Genomic DNA, 15,113 nt, shown 5'->3' on the forward strand with positions numbered 1-15,113 from the left:
AGGACCGAGTGAAACTGTGTCCCAAAAAAAATACAAAAATCATCTGGTCGTGATGGTGCACACCTGTAATCCCAGCTACTAGGGGGGCTGGGGTACAAGAATCGCTTGAACCTGAGAGGCGGAGGTTGCAGTGAACCAAGATTATGCCACTGCACTCCAGCCTGGGCGAGGGGGAGATTCTGTCTCCAAAAAAAAGGAGGTATATATACATGTGCTTGTGCCTGCAGGTATGTGTGTGTGTGTTCTAGGTTTTGACCATGAAAAAAGAACTGATTTACTTGTGGTATTTTAATACATGCCAAAACAGTACAAGATACCTGAGCAACTCTGTAACCTGTGCTCTTCTTATTCATAAATACTGAGTCCACATAATGGTGATATTGGGACCTGAGAGAATTGGTCTTAGGCCTTATGCTGCAAGTACTGCTCATCACTACTAAGAGACCCCCTTTTAATGCGGAGATGCCATTTTTATAATGCATTCCAGAAAGTAATCAATTGATGCATGACTAGGAAAGTTTAGAGGAGTTTTTAATCACATGACTTCACCTGATGAGATTTCACAACTATAAAACCTCCCTTTTTTCAAAAAATTATTAAGAAAATAAACCAGGCCCTTGTCTAGGGAAGTAGCTTTTCTAGAGCAGGCTTTCTTACAATTATGTGGACTAATTGCCTATTTCCCTGTCTAGTGGGGACTGGATATGCACATTTTGTAGAGATATTGGAAAGCCAGAAGTTGAATATGATTGTGATAATTTGCAACATAGTAAGAAGGGGAAAACTGCGCAGGGATTAAGCCCCGTGGACCAAAGGGTAAGTGTCAAATAAGTTGATTTGTCACTGGGATTCAGTAGTTGTCTGCCTATACATACACCTTTTTTTTTTCTGTGTAGCATACACAAAACCTAATAACATTTAATTTTTAATCCTGTCATCTGATGGTATATTGATGATTTCTGGTCTTTTTTTCCTCTAACCCTGAACTACAGACCCTTCTATCCAGATTCCTCAAACTTAACATTTCCCAACTAAAATCTTAATTTCTAATCCTCTCCTTCTAAACACAAAACCAAGCAAATAATGACATAAAAAACTGTATTCCTCCCCCAGTATTCCCTTTAATTGAATGATACCACCATTCATTTCTGCTGCTCAGGTTAGAAACCTATTAGAAATGAAATAATAATAACTATAATACCATTTTCTTACCTTACATCGTAATTTCTCATCTGAACTATTGTAATGATCTCTTAACTGCTCTCCCTGCTTCTGCTGTTGACCTTTATAGTTTGTTTTCTGTATTAAACAGTGTTCTTTTTTAAAAAGTGAACAAGTCTATCATTTCCTTGCTTAAAATCCTCTAATAGCTTCTCATCATATTAAAAATGGAAACTCTCTCCTTACTTTACTCAGATTTTTACCAATCTGGCCTGCAGTCTGATTCCCAAAGACAGAATCTTTTGCATTGTCGTGCAGTCATTAGAATTAAGTTTGGCTCTACTCTGGTGTATATACTGGTAAAAACCCTCATCCACTATCTGTGAAGACAAGATACGTGTTTAGGGTATACAAACTTGTATTAAAAGAAGTTTAGATAAATAGAAGACTGTGAATGTAAAATGCATTTCAGTTTAATCATGATTGGGTAAAAAAATATTTTTGGAGTTAGATTGAGAAGGCCATTTTTATTTTGAACCTGACTGGAGTCATTTGAAGAAAGGGGATAATAACTTCCAACATTTGTCTTGCCTGTCTAAGGAATTACCATGAGGAGCAATAGTGATAATTTATTTACTTATTTATTACCAAGTAATTTACAAATTTTTGCACAAAGTGTTAGATGTTGCTTTTGTGACTCCCTTCCATAAATTACCTTAGTTATCTTCCATTCTTATTTAAAGTAGAACAAAAGATAGTCTGAAAACAAAATGAGAAGCAAGGGAATTTTCTTTGGGTGTTTATGTTTAGTTGAGTATCTAGTAAACAGGGGGCTTGTGTTCAGTTTGTTGTAATCAAACTTTGTGGTGATATAGTTCTCATTCTCGAGAATGTTTTATTAGGAGAAAAATACTTCATGTGCTTTCCTTTCCTTGTTTGGGCCAGAAATGTGAACGTCTTCTGCTTTACCTCTATTGCCACGAATTAAGTATTGAATTCCAGGAGCCTGTTCCTGCTTCGGTGAGTTGCCTACCTTAGTAGCTCGGTGGGGAAGTCCCATGATACTTAAGAGTATGGGCTCTGGCGGCCGGGTGCGGTGGCTCACGCCTGTAATCCCAGCACTTTGGGAGGCTGAGGCGGGCGGATCACAAGGTCAGGAAATAGAGACCATGATGAAACCCTGTGTCTACTAAAAATACAAAAAAATTAGCTGGGCACGGTGGCGGGCACCTGTAGTCCCAGCTACCCGGGAGGCTGAGGCAGGAGAATGGCGTGAACCCGGGAGGCGGAGCTTGCAGTGAGCCAAGATTGCCCCACTGCACTCCAGCCTGGGCGACAGAGCGAGACTGTGTCTCAAAAAAAAAAAAAAAAAAGAGTATGGCCTTAGACTAAGCTTGTATTACACCTCAGCCTTCTGGAATAAGATCTTCCACCTCTCTAAGACTCAAGTTTTCTGACATGATTTTTTTACCTCATTGGGTTGTCCTGAGGATTATATAAGATAAGCTATGGAAAATGTTTAGCATAGTCTGTAGTCATTGACTTTTGTAAGGAATAAAGGCTCTAAAATGCCGCAATAAAAGGAAGATTAGAGGTGTTTGGTGCCTAATAAGTGGGATAAGAATATTCTACACACATTTTATTGCTAGCCATCAGTTGTTGAATAGTACATTATTACATACCAGGCCTGTTAGAGAATATTAAATGGTAGTTGACTTGTTTACTGGGTAGTCTGAGAAATGAATTTTAAATCACAAAAGGTATAGACAGAAGGAAGATGTTTTGTACAAGCAGTAATCATCTGTTTCTGAAAAATTTGTCTCATCTTTAAGTGCAGGGATTTTAAAGCAGAAAATGACTTTCAAATGTTTTCTTTTTATGGACTATTAAAGTAGCTTCTTGGCCGGGCATGGTGGCTCATGCCTGTAATCCCATCATTTTGGGAGGCCTGGCAGGCAGATCACCTGAGGTCAGGAGTTCAAGACCAGCCTGGCCAACATAGTGAAACCCCCTCTCTACTGAAAATACAAAAATGAGCCGGGTGTGGTAGTGCATACCTGTAATCCCAACTGCTAAGGAGGCTGAGGCAGGATAATTGCCAGGGGGTGGAGGTGGCAATGAGCCACAATCACGCCACTGCACTCCAGCCTGGGCGACAGAGCAAGACTCCATCTCAAAAATCAATTAGTCAATCAATCAATAAAATAGCTTCTCTAACTTTACTTTTATCCCAAGAGTAGAAATTTTTTGCCAGGGTTGGGGTCAGAATTCCCTAGCGTGAACACTAAATGGTTAATAAAGTTAGTAAATTTTTCTTACGTTCTAATAGTCTTACTTCCTCTGTTACTAAGTCAAGACTTCGTGATGTAAATGATATTCCCTGTGATGTTTTCCAAAACACATCATATTCTAATTGTAACATTAATATACTTTGTAAATTTTTTTCTTTAAAAAAAAAGAAAAACTCTTAAGGAGTCATAAAATTCTGGTAAGTCAAATGTTGCCTCAAGGCAACTGGTTGGTTACCCTTGCTAATTGCTTTCTTTCCAAATCTTATTATTAAAAGTAGGACTTTGGGGACTTGGACTAACCATGAAGATTGGCACATATGCTGCATAAGATTTGGTTTTCATGAAGATGTAAAGTACATACGTCTATACTCAAAATTTGCAAGCAGCTGGCTCTGTAATAATTTTTTTCCCTAAAATTAATATGCTATGCATTTTCAAATTAAACAGTTTGGCATTTTTGGAGAATTCTTATTTGCCATTATGTGCTTATTTTAGATACCAAACTACTATAAAATTATAAAGAAACCAATGGATTTATCCACCGTGAAAAAGAAGCTTCAGAAAAAACATTCCCAACACTACCAAATCCCAGATGACTTTGTGGCCGACGTCCGTTTGATCTTCAAGAACTGTGAAAGGTTTAATGAAGTATGTTAACTTCCAACCTATAGAGTCTTGATTTGTTAGTTTTTGTTTGTTTCCTTGTTTTATCTTTTCTGCTGACTTTAATTTTATTAAAATTGTTTTTTCTGCTAAATTCCTGTCAAAAGTAACATCTGATTTTATTAACAGCTCCAGTGAAGAAAATTTACTGTGTATGATTTGGAGTATATACTTAAATATAATAAATTAAGAATATTATCAAATATCCTTTTCTAAATGAGTTGAGGATTGGCATAAGTATGGAAAGTACTGTCAGTAGTTAAGTATATTTTGTGGAGTATGATTATAAACAGCTTACATTTTGGGTACTGTTAAGAAAGTATCTGTACCCATGTCCTTGCATTTTATTATTGACAACATAAATGTAGAACCTTAAAATAACAAACTAATCTCTGGTGACCCATCTTGAATAGTAGCCCAGAGTATATAATACTAAGTTTTCTTATTTCAGCAGTTTGACTTTCATTAATTTTGGTTATGTTTTTTGGTTTGGGGAGTTTTTTTTTTTTTTTTTTTTTTTTTTTGAGGGTAAGGTTGAGTTAGCCATGCCTTGAGAAGAAATGTATTATATACCTGTTTCAGGGAAATTGTTTTTATTAGGGATAAAATCGATTCTATTATTGTTATGGAAGAGTTTCATTATAGGAGAAGAAAATGGAATTTAATGAGAATCTACAAAATCTTTTAAAAGATTAATACTAAAGTCTCTTATTGCTGATGTAATTTGGGTGCCATATGATTATTACTAAAATAAATCACACTGGATCCTGTAACGTATTCCTATAGCTGCCTCTGGAAGCATCCAGATGGCATTTTAAAATTAAAAACAAAACAAAATCCTTAAAAGGTGAAAATTCTAAGTCACCTGTATAGCAGTATGACACAGAGTATATTAGTAAAATCTCACTAGTTTGAAGTTATATTTAGAAACTATAGTCCCAAATTCTGTCTTATTTTTCAGTGCAGTTAAATTATTTTCAAATAAATATGCTTTCATGAACTATAGTTGATAAGAAGACCCATGTTACCTGCCTCAGTAATAGTTAGATAGTTTATGATTAACATATTGCTATACAGATAGAATTTTTATTAAGTGGTTTGTTGAAAGTTTGTCAGTTTTTTAAAGCAACGTTTCTTATATAATTAGCTTCACAAATACTTTTCTCTTGAATAGATTGATGTGTTCAGACCAATTCCTATTCAGATTGACCTTGATAATTCAAAATAAGACAATTACTGAGGTTTCACAGTAGCTTTAGTAACAGGGCTTTGTAAAGAAAATGGTTCCGTGTTCTGTAGAATTTTAGAAAAGCACTTTATCTGGTTGTAGCAATTTGTTCTCCCTAGTATGGCTGACTTTTCGTCGCCAATCCTATGCAGTCTCATAACTTTAGAAAGGATTATAATTTCCCTTTTTTTTTTTTGACTCTGGTATCCTTTTTAGATGATGAAAGTTGTTCAAGTTTATGCAGACACACAAGAGATTAATTTGAAGGTAAGCTTTTCAGACCATGCAAACTTGGTGAAGGAATATGCATTACCAATAGGTGAATATTCCTATCTTTTGCTTGCAGGCTGATTCAGAAGTAGCTCAGGCAGGGAAAGCAGTTGCATTGTACTTTGAAGATAAACTCACAGAGATCTACTCAGACAGGACCTTCGCACCTTTGCCAGAGTTTGAGCAGGAAGAGGATGATGGTGAGGTAACTGAGGACTCTGATGAAGACTTTATACAGCCCCGCAGAAAACGCCTAAAGTCAGATGAGAGACCAGTACATATAAAGTAAAATGACATGGATTTAAATCAATTGTTTAAAAAAAAAAAAAGAAAAAAAAAGAAAACCCAGAAAACTTTAAAGTGTTGCTGGAATATCCTGCCTACAGTGGGCACCTCCTTGAAGAAGCTGATAGCTTTTACACAGTATTAGATTGAAATAATGGACAGAAACACATTCTTGTCAAGAAAGGGGGAGAGAACTCTTTGTAACTTTAAAAGCAAAAGTGAAATGATTTGAGGATTTCTGTTCTAATGAGGATGATTCTCTGATTGTTAGAAATGGCAAATGACGATTGTGTGCTATTGATTGGTGCAGGATACTTGGTGTACGAGTAAATACTTGAGGCTCGTGTCACTTGATAAATTTTCTTTTTGGACTAGGTCACACAGTTATTAAAACAACTTTTAACCCTCCCCCTTCACACACATACATATCAGGTTGTTTTCTAGTTAAAAACCCAAGTAGCTCAGATTCTACTTTAATGTCAGTGCAGATTTGCATTGAATCATGCCATTATATTTTTTCTCATTTTTATGCTGTTGGGTCTTAGTTTTAAAATTGATATAAAGAACAAAGCAGTGGTTTTATTTTCTACTCATACTTAGGGTTTAGGAAACACGACCACTAGTTATCATTTAATCAACTTCAATGGTCTACTGAAACAAAAATGGTAACTTTTCATTAGTGGATTATTTAGAGTTATAGTAGTCGTTTCCAGAAAACACTTCCTCACAATTGTACTTCCCAATCAAATCATGTGATCATACAGTTATTCCCATGAAAGGCAGAATGTTTGTTTCAAAATTAATCTAGTTTTCTGTACATTTAAATTTGAGAAGGTGACAACTGGCTCTCTTCCAGTCTTCCTTCATGTCAGTTTTCTGATAGACCACTATTGGCAAACAGTATCTGTCAACTACCAAATGTGTAAAATTTTCTGTATTTCACTTTGTCTTATTTGTAAATAGTGAACTAAAACTTTTGGCAGATCAGCAACATTTGCTGAGCCTGTTTTTTAAGCTAATGTGTATTCTTACTAATGTTCCTATCAAGAATGGATTTGTAATATATGCTGTCTATTTCTAATGTTCACATTCATATTTTGAGGTTCTATCTTATTTTAATAGAGAACAGACTTCTCAAAAAATCTTCAGAAGCAGCTTATTACTGAAATATCGAAATATTGAAATAAACCCGGTGGGGTTAGATTACTCATCTGTCCACCAAGTGGGACATTTGCATGGACTGGGGGCTTAAAGGACTTAGAAGAGACCTGTAAGTAAATCCTGAAAATGAGCCAATCCCCACTTGAATGGTTACTGGAGTAAACCCACCTTTACCACCCCAATTACAGCACCCGAGGCCGATAAACCAACTTGGCTCTGGTTCATTTTTCTTTTCTTCCTTTGTGATGCTCAGATTCAAAATGTGTGTTCTACACTGTTACAGGCTTCTCTTTTGTTTGATTAAAGATTTTAGTCCTACTTTTGTATGGACACATTAGAACATTCAGAGACCAAAATAGAAGAATTTGCCATTAGATATTTTTCAGAAGTCAGCAGATTTGTGGCAAATCGTTTATTTGCCTTTTTAAAAATTCAGTTTAAGCAGTTCAGAGAGTAGACTACTCAGAAAATTATTTCACGTAATTGTCTAAGAGGTCAATATTTTTTAGTGCATATTGAATCAAATAAAGTGCTCTAAAGAAATTATTATACAAATTCCTTTGGGTTGTTTTTCTTTTCTTAACAAGGGGTGGGGGTAAACAGGAATATGATTTAGGCTTTCTGGTTGTGTATTTAAAGAGTATTGATTTTATTATTGCTATTGATTTACTTTATTCCTGGCTTCCTTTTCACTTTTCTTTCAATTTTTTGAAAATAATTTAAGCCTTTGAAAATATACCAAACTGTTGAAACGTTTTACTCAAATTTTAAATTCCTAAAAAAGTTTTTTAATAAGAGGGAGAAAATTATTTAAAAATACTTATGCCTATGCCTATTTCCCTCTGTTTTCACAAAATCCATGATTTCGGTTTGTAAGTAGACATATATCTAAGGGCACATTTTTGGAAAGTGAGGAATAGCAGCAGTATAACTTCATTTTGTCAGGCCTTTGAATTTTAATATTTTGTATTGCTTTTCAAATGGATCCTTTTAAAAAAATTGTAGATAATGAGTCATAAATAGATTCTGCCAACTGAGGGGAGAAACACATTTTAAGTAAATATTTTTCAGTATTTGGGGCCTTAAAAAATAATTGTGCTCCCTTAAAATTACATGTTAGATAGAGTTTTTAGGTTTTTTTGGTTTTAATTTAAGATTGGTTAAAGCAATTTAAAAGCCACTTTTTTGTCAACATTTAATAGCCTCCACTTCTGTTAAGATAATTTATACTGCTGAGGAATTACTGTTAATAGCTATCAACATGCCACCATTAAATTAAGGTATTCATTTTAGATTTTTTATTAAAGCTTTTTTCTTGCACACTGATCGTTGTGTTTCTAAGATGATTTTTTCAGCTCTAATATACCTATGGTTAAAAAGTATAAAAACTTAAATTGATATTTAGATACATGTTTTCCTATTAGTTTATGTTTTAAAAAGACAAAATTGAATATCTGTCAGTCCCTGAAGGCAGTTTGTTTTTATACTCTCTCACATTTGTATTTGTTGTTTAAATGGCAGTATTTTAGAAGATTTGGAGGAAAGTCCACATAATAATGTTTTCTTAAAAGCTTTTAAAGTTTTTGCTGTATTTCAATTTACTTCTTCCATCAGAAAACTAAGAACAAAGTATTGCTCAGTCTGTTCCGCTGACCTAAATTTGTGTTTTCAGCACTTGGCTCAGCCAATTCACTGAGTGAAGGAATTGCTTTATAAGGCAAAGCATGTGAAAGTTCTGAAGTGTGGTTAGATTGTAGGTCGTGCTCTATATGGAAACATCAAACCATTACTACAGAGAAATGATAAGGCATTGGATCCACCATTGAAGTTATTATTTTTGGATCAACAAGTTGGTACTTTCTGACTTCTGTATCTTAACATAAGGGAATTTTAGGTAATGCTAAGTCAGTTGTCTCATTTTTTGTGATAACAAGTTTTGGAATTTTTAGTTAATTGAAATAAATAATGCTTTTAAATAGAAGTAAAAGGTTTATAAGTGTGCAAATTGTAGATTTATCAATTACCTCAGCAGGTATCCTGCCATGTAATTATTAGTGATTAGTGTTAATAAGATAATAGATTCAGGTCTTCCAACTATGCCCTTGGATTGTGGCCTACCATATGTTATTAAATGGTCTCTTACTATCCAAAATGGGAGTAGATGCTGTGGCCCCGTCTCCCTTGGCTTTTACATCCCATACCCACCCCCATTCATGTACAACATGTGAAATATAAAAATCTCATTTCTTGTCAAAATCAGCACTGCTTATTTGCATACTCATCATCAGATCAGTGAGTAGTTTTATAAAAAATCCACGCACCCAACTCCCTTAGTTAAAACAGATTCTTAATTCATACCATGAATTCTTAATTTCTGTACCATCTATGTTAATGATCTGCTGAAGGTGACTCAAGATTTTCAAGGTGTAATACAGTTTGATCATGTACCGGACCTGGATATTTAATTTTTTTTTCTCACAGTTAATCTCTTCCTTGATAAAGCAATAACACTGCTTTAAGTCTGTTGCCTAATAGCATGTCAGAATCCTATCCTGGATGGTGATTTTATAGGAAAGTTTGTATGCATATCACCCAGTCTATCTTTTAAAAATTAAGAAATTTAAATGTATGCTGGAAGTAATGACAATATATTGTGGCATTTTATTTTAAAAATTGGGGAAAGTTGCATATTTTTTTAAAAGTAAGTGTTTGAGTAAAAAAATTGAAGGTACTTTTTTAAGGAAAAAAATTTATATGCCACAGTTTACATAGACATTTCAGATTCAACACGTACTCTTGAATATAATGGTTTCTTTTACTTGGTCAAAATGCATGTATAGCATTTCTTTCATCTTAGTTCCTTGTGTTTGCCTATGTGGTCCTTTATATATTTTTTATTGTATCGGAGAAACAAAACTATCTTCAAAAATAAGTTAATTTGGATATATTTGTCATATCAAACTACAAAATGTACAAAGTTAAGTTTAGCCCTTTTCTAGAAAGTGATCTTTAACATTAAAAATGCTCCTCTTTTACATTCACCAAATTTATATGTGTGGGAAGGCACCAAAATGATTTTGTAAGTGCCACTGCAATATTCCCTTTCAAGTGTGGCCTAAATTTCAATCTTAAGGATAGAATGCATGTCTGCTCCTGGTTCTGAAAAATGTAGGCATCTACTACATTTTAAAACACAGTGAAACATATAGATAAGCCTATAAAAAAGGTTTGTGCAATTTGAAAGCCTGTTAATTTTTTATGTAGACATACCTACACACGAAAGGGTTAAATTCACAGCCTTACTAGTTCCTTGCTTCCAGTATTTCAATTGGTCTCCTCCCCTCATTATTATTATTACTACTAGTACTATTATTTTTGCACATAGTTAACCGCCCTTCAATATGATTCTTAAAAAGTGCTGTTTCTGTGGTATCGTATTCTCTAAATAATCATATTTAATTTTTTAAAACAAGGTTGCAGTTTCTAATTGTTTCGTTCCTGTGTTTTTGCTGGTGTGTAATAAAAGCAAGTTTTTTCTTTTCATGGTTATTTAATACATTAGCTGCCTGTAAATAATTCTTGTTATAATGCTCTGGAATGTGTTGTAGAAGTTGTATTAGATTAGTTTTAAACCCTTGTTTGAAAGCCACATTGTTTTGGTTATTTCTATTAAATTAGAAAATTGAAAAAGTTTTCAAATGAATTTCTTTTTTTCTTCTTCTGTGAGTTGAAACCTAATCATAGTTTTAAATCATTTTAAAAATTTACACTATGTGCCAGGCACCAAAGATACAGTAGTGAACAAGATATAGTCGTTGCCTTCACAGACTTTAGACTCTGTGTTAGAGTAATCAATGTTATGATAGGGATTAACAGGATATAATTGTAATGTGTAGGAAAGGATCTAACCCAAACTTTTTTGCCAGGAAAGCAATTTCTTTCACTCATAAAAGGACAGTGGACAAGGCAAAGAGTGAAACGAGAATACAACATGTAGAAGACTGAGTGAGAGAGAACATGTATGTATTCCAGGAACTGAAAAGTTAATTAACTGAAAGTTAATCTGAAACAGTGTAAGTTGGAGTGGTAAAATACTACACTCAGAAATGAGCAGAGCCCTCTTCAAGCAGAGAGTCTTGTAAGTTATATTAAAGGGTTTGGGAATTATGCTGAGGCCAACAAGGAGTCCTTGAAGAATTTTAAGCAAGGTGGGGACTGGAGGGGTGAAATAATCAGATTTGCCTTTTTGAAAGATCATTGTAGCAGTAAAGAATGATTTCTGCAGAATATTAGAGGTAGAGACCCAGTTGTATGCTCTAAGTAATTCAGGTGAGCCCTTAATTAGCTATCTGGCAGTAGAATGGGAGAATAGCAGTCAAACTTGAGAGACTTAGTAAAATGGACCAGTAATTGAAGCCATGGAGTTGCTAGCACCTATTAAAATTAGGAAGAGGAGGAGAAGGGAATAGGTTATGAGTGAAGCAGGGGAGTGAGTTCAGTTTGGGATGTATTGAGTGTGAACTACTAATAGAAAATGAAGGTGCATGTCTCTATAGTTCTGGTGCTCATGAGAGACCCTTGGGCTAGAGATAGAGCCTGTGAGATCCATCAGTTAGGTATCATATTTGTTTTTATTCATCAGTGAATACGTCTAGTGCATGGTGGCCATAAACATCTAAGTTTAGCTACTAGTATAAGTGGCAACTAAAGCAGTATAAGTATATGATACTGTCTAGGAAATTTGTAGAATGGGAAGGCAGAATAGTTACAACAACAGAGGAAACAATATTTAAGAACTAGGAAAAGAAAACACAAAGGATTCCTATGGATTAGTCAGGAAAGCCAGGAGAGTGATAATAGAAGATGAAAAAGAGGTTTCAAGATGGGGTGTGGGGGTGTTGCTGATGTCAAGTGTTGAAGTAAAGATAAAGTGGCCATTGAATTTAACAATGTAGAAGTTATAGATGACCTTGATAAAAGCTGTTCCAGTTTGAGCAGCAACAAGTGTACAGTGGGTTAGGTGAATGAGACATAGAAGGAATGATTGAGTATAGACTATTTTTTCAAGAAATGGTTTTTTAAAAAATTATACAGAGCTTAAGGCCTTGAATAACCAAGTAAAACATCAGAATGGGAATTCATAATTGTTACCCTTCTAGAAGCATTTTATATAGTGGAAAAAATACAAGTTCTGCCATTGTCCAGATTTGGGGTTGAACCCTTGTGTTACCAATATGACTTCTCTGAGTTTTACTTGGCTTATTTGTGAAACGAGGATAGTCATATCCAGCTCATGAAATTAATATGGAGATGAATTGAGATCATTTATAGCACAAGGTTGACACACAATAAATTCTCAACAGATATTGTTTCTTTTTTCACATCTTCTGTTGCCATGAAAGGGTAGGTTCAAAATGTAATTTCTACCTAAGAAAAGGCTTTCAAACTGGAACTCAAGTCTTTCAGGTCTGTCCTCAGCCCTAAATATTAATGTAATCCTATATTAATTGATCCTTAGACTGCAAAACTCAACAACCACCCATATTAGGCTCCAGACTTTTAGGGAACAATAAATGTAAACATGAATTAGTAGGATAGAACATCTTATGGAAGATTTTGTCTCAAGCATCCCCTTTTCTTTTTCTTTTTTTTTTCTTTTTGAGACAGAGTCTCGCTCTGTTGCCCAGGCTGGAGTGCAGTGGCACAATCTCGGCTCACTGTAAGCTCCGCCTCCCGGGTTCACGCCATTCTCCTGCCTCAACCTCTCCGAGTAGCTGGGACTACAGGCGCCTGCCACCACGCCCGGCAAATTTTTTTGTATTTTTAGTAGAGACGAGGTTTCACTGTGGTCTCGATCTCCTGACCTCATGATCCACCCGCCTCGGCCTCCCAAAGTGCTGGAATTACAAGCGTGAGCCACCGCGCCTGGCCGCATCCCCTTTTCTTATTACCTTACCTCAGTTGGTGGTAAATGTATCAGCAGTCTTTCATTTGTGAAAATGTTACCGTTAGTGATCTGGAAAGGCAATACTACATAGGGGCATGCGTTTCTGGCAGTATGACAGACTGCATGCCCTGAAGAACCCTCCTCATGGTACAAAATACCTGAAATGCTGGATGAGATTTCTTTAAAAAGCGAAAATCTTTAAACACATCGTAGAGCTAACAAGGAAGATACTCTAAAGCCCCACTTCACCACCTGTGTAGCGTTTTTGCCAAGAACATTTGACCTAAATCTAATCACGTGGAATAATTAAACAAAATCGGAATGTAGGACATTTACAGGACCGCTGGTTTGGGTTCTTAAAAAGTACAAAACAAGTGGGGAGGCTGTTGTATATAAAACAATGCAGTGTAATCAATAATGCAGTGAAATACAGTATAATCAAATGTACTACATGAACTTTGATTTCCTTTTGAATTAAACCCAGCCATTAAACTATTTTAGGAACATTTCAGAAAATTCGTATATGAATTCTTATATGGAATAGTTTTCTTAGGTGTGACAGTGGTTTTGTGCCTGAATAGAAGAATGTCCCTTTTCTTCAGAGATGTATGCTGGAATAATGAGAGATGAAGTGTCATTCTTTTTGGTGTTTTCCAGTAGGCACAACTGTTGTGGGTGTATAAAGCATATGTGAGATAGTGCAAATGCAGCAGAATAACAGCTGGTGAATCTTAGTGTAAGGTAGATAACTGTGTATTTTGATGTTTCAACATCTTGGTAGACTTGAGAAATTTAAAAATAAAAGGCTTAGTGTGGAATTGGACAAAAAAGCATGAATCCAGAGAAATAACAATATTAAACGGGACATTTTCCCTGACAGTTATCCCAGTCTTTTTATTTGTGACGACTTTGGAATGGGCTAAGCTCTAGAAGAGAAACAAAGCCTAGTGGCCAACATTAATATGAACTCAGAGTGAGACAGTCTTCCAAAACCTAGAACCTCAAAAGATGATATGCTCAGTGAAAGAATGCACCAGAATATGCTACCTCAGAGTGGAAAGTAAGAAAACTGGATTGAGAGAAGGAAAAAATTCACCTGATAATTTGTATCCACAAGCTGACAAATCAATTTAGAGCCAAACTCATACTACCAATGTGGTTAGAAAAGTTAAGCTAAGAACTTTAGGAGGCCAACATGAGAGGATTGCTTGAGCCTAGGAGTTGGGTACTAGCCTGGGCAACATAGACCATGTCTGTACAGAAACATTTTAAAAATTAAGCCAGGCATGCCATTTTTTTTTTTTTTTTTTGAGACGGAGTCTGGCTCTGTTGCCCAGGCTGGAATGCAGTGGCACGATCTCGGCTCACTGCAAGCTCCGCCTCCTAGGTTCACGCCATTCTTCTGCCTCAGCCTCCCAAGTAGCTGGGACTACAGGCACCCGCCACCGCGCCCGGCTAATTTTTATGTATTTTTAGTAGAGACGGGGTTTCACCGTGTTAGCCAGGATGGTCTCAATCTCATGACCTCGTGATCACCCACCTCGGCCTCCCAAAGTGCTGGGATTACAGGCATGAGCCACCAGGCCCAGCCAGGCATGCCATTTTTAACAAAAATATTAGGTGCATACCTGTAGCCCCAGCTACTTGAGATGTTGAGGTGGGAGGATTGCTTGAGCCTGGCAAGTCAATGCTGCAGTGAGCAATGATCACACCATTGCACTCCAGCCTGGGCAACACAGCAAGACCCTGTCTCAAAAAAAAAAAAGAAAAGCTAAGAAGTTAAAGTGGTTAGGTTTGAAGTTATTCTGGGCACTTAACAAAAATGTTAGTACACTCTTGAAACATTTTAAACAATCGAATAACTTCCATAGGTAGTATTCTGATAATTTTGGACTCATACTCAAATTCACAAAGTTTTGAAAAGTCATTGTGAATACATTAAGAGAAATAACAGAATCTGACCTGCAAAGACTGCACATTTTGGAATTACTGGATTAGAGTATTCGAAGACACACAAAAATTTTTAACATCTCTAAAATTTGGATGACAGCGCAGCATTAAATTGGCACAAAACGATGTGTTTTTCAGTACTTGATGGCTTAGATTT

At 35.7% G+C, this 15,113-nt stretch overlaps 1 protein-coding gene across 5 annotated transcripts in view; it reads left to right on the forward strand.

Annotated features, from left to right (window-relative positions):
• The window catches only part of TRIM33 (tripartite motif containing 33), a 122,852-nt gene extending 112,101 nt beyond the window's left edge, over nt 1-10,751 (forward strand). For 2 of the 5 annotated variants that reach the window (XM_032154919.2, XM_032154916.2), the window contains 5 exons: nt 693-816; nt 2,107-2,181; nt 3,948-4,100; nt 5,560-5,610; nt 5,690-10,751. In XM_032154919.2, the coding sequence (XP_032010810.1) occupies nt 693-816; nt 2,107-2,181; nt 3,948-4,100; nt 5,560-5,610; nt 5,690-5,902 (616 nt within the window). In that variant the 3' untranslated portion in view covers nt 5,903-10,751. The remainder of the gene's footprint in view (nt 1-692; nt 817-2,106; nt 2,182-3,947; nt 4,101-5,559; nt 5,611-5,689) is intronic. The other 3 variants (XM_032154920.2, XM_032154917.2, XM_058439437.1) reach the window with 2 other exon arrangements.
• Nucleotides 10,752-15,113: the final 4,362 nt, after the last annotated feature.

Source organism: Hylobates moloch, unplaced genomic scaffold (genome assembly GCF_009828535.3).
Source record: "Hylobates moloch isolate HMO894 unplaced genomic scaffold, HMol_V3 SCAFFOLD_5, whole genome shotgun sequence".
Lineage (NCBI taxonomy): Eukaryota > Metazoa > Chordata > Mammalia > Primates > Hylobatidae > Hylobates > Hylobates moloch.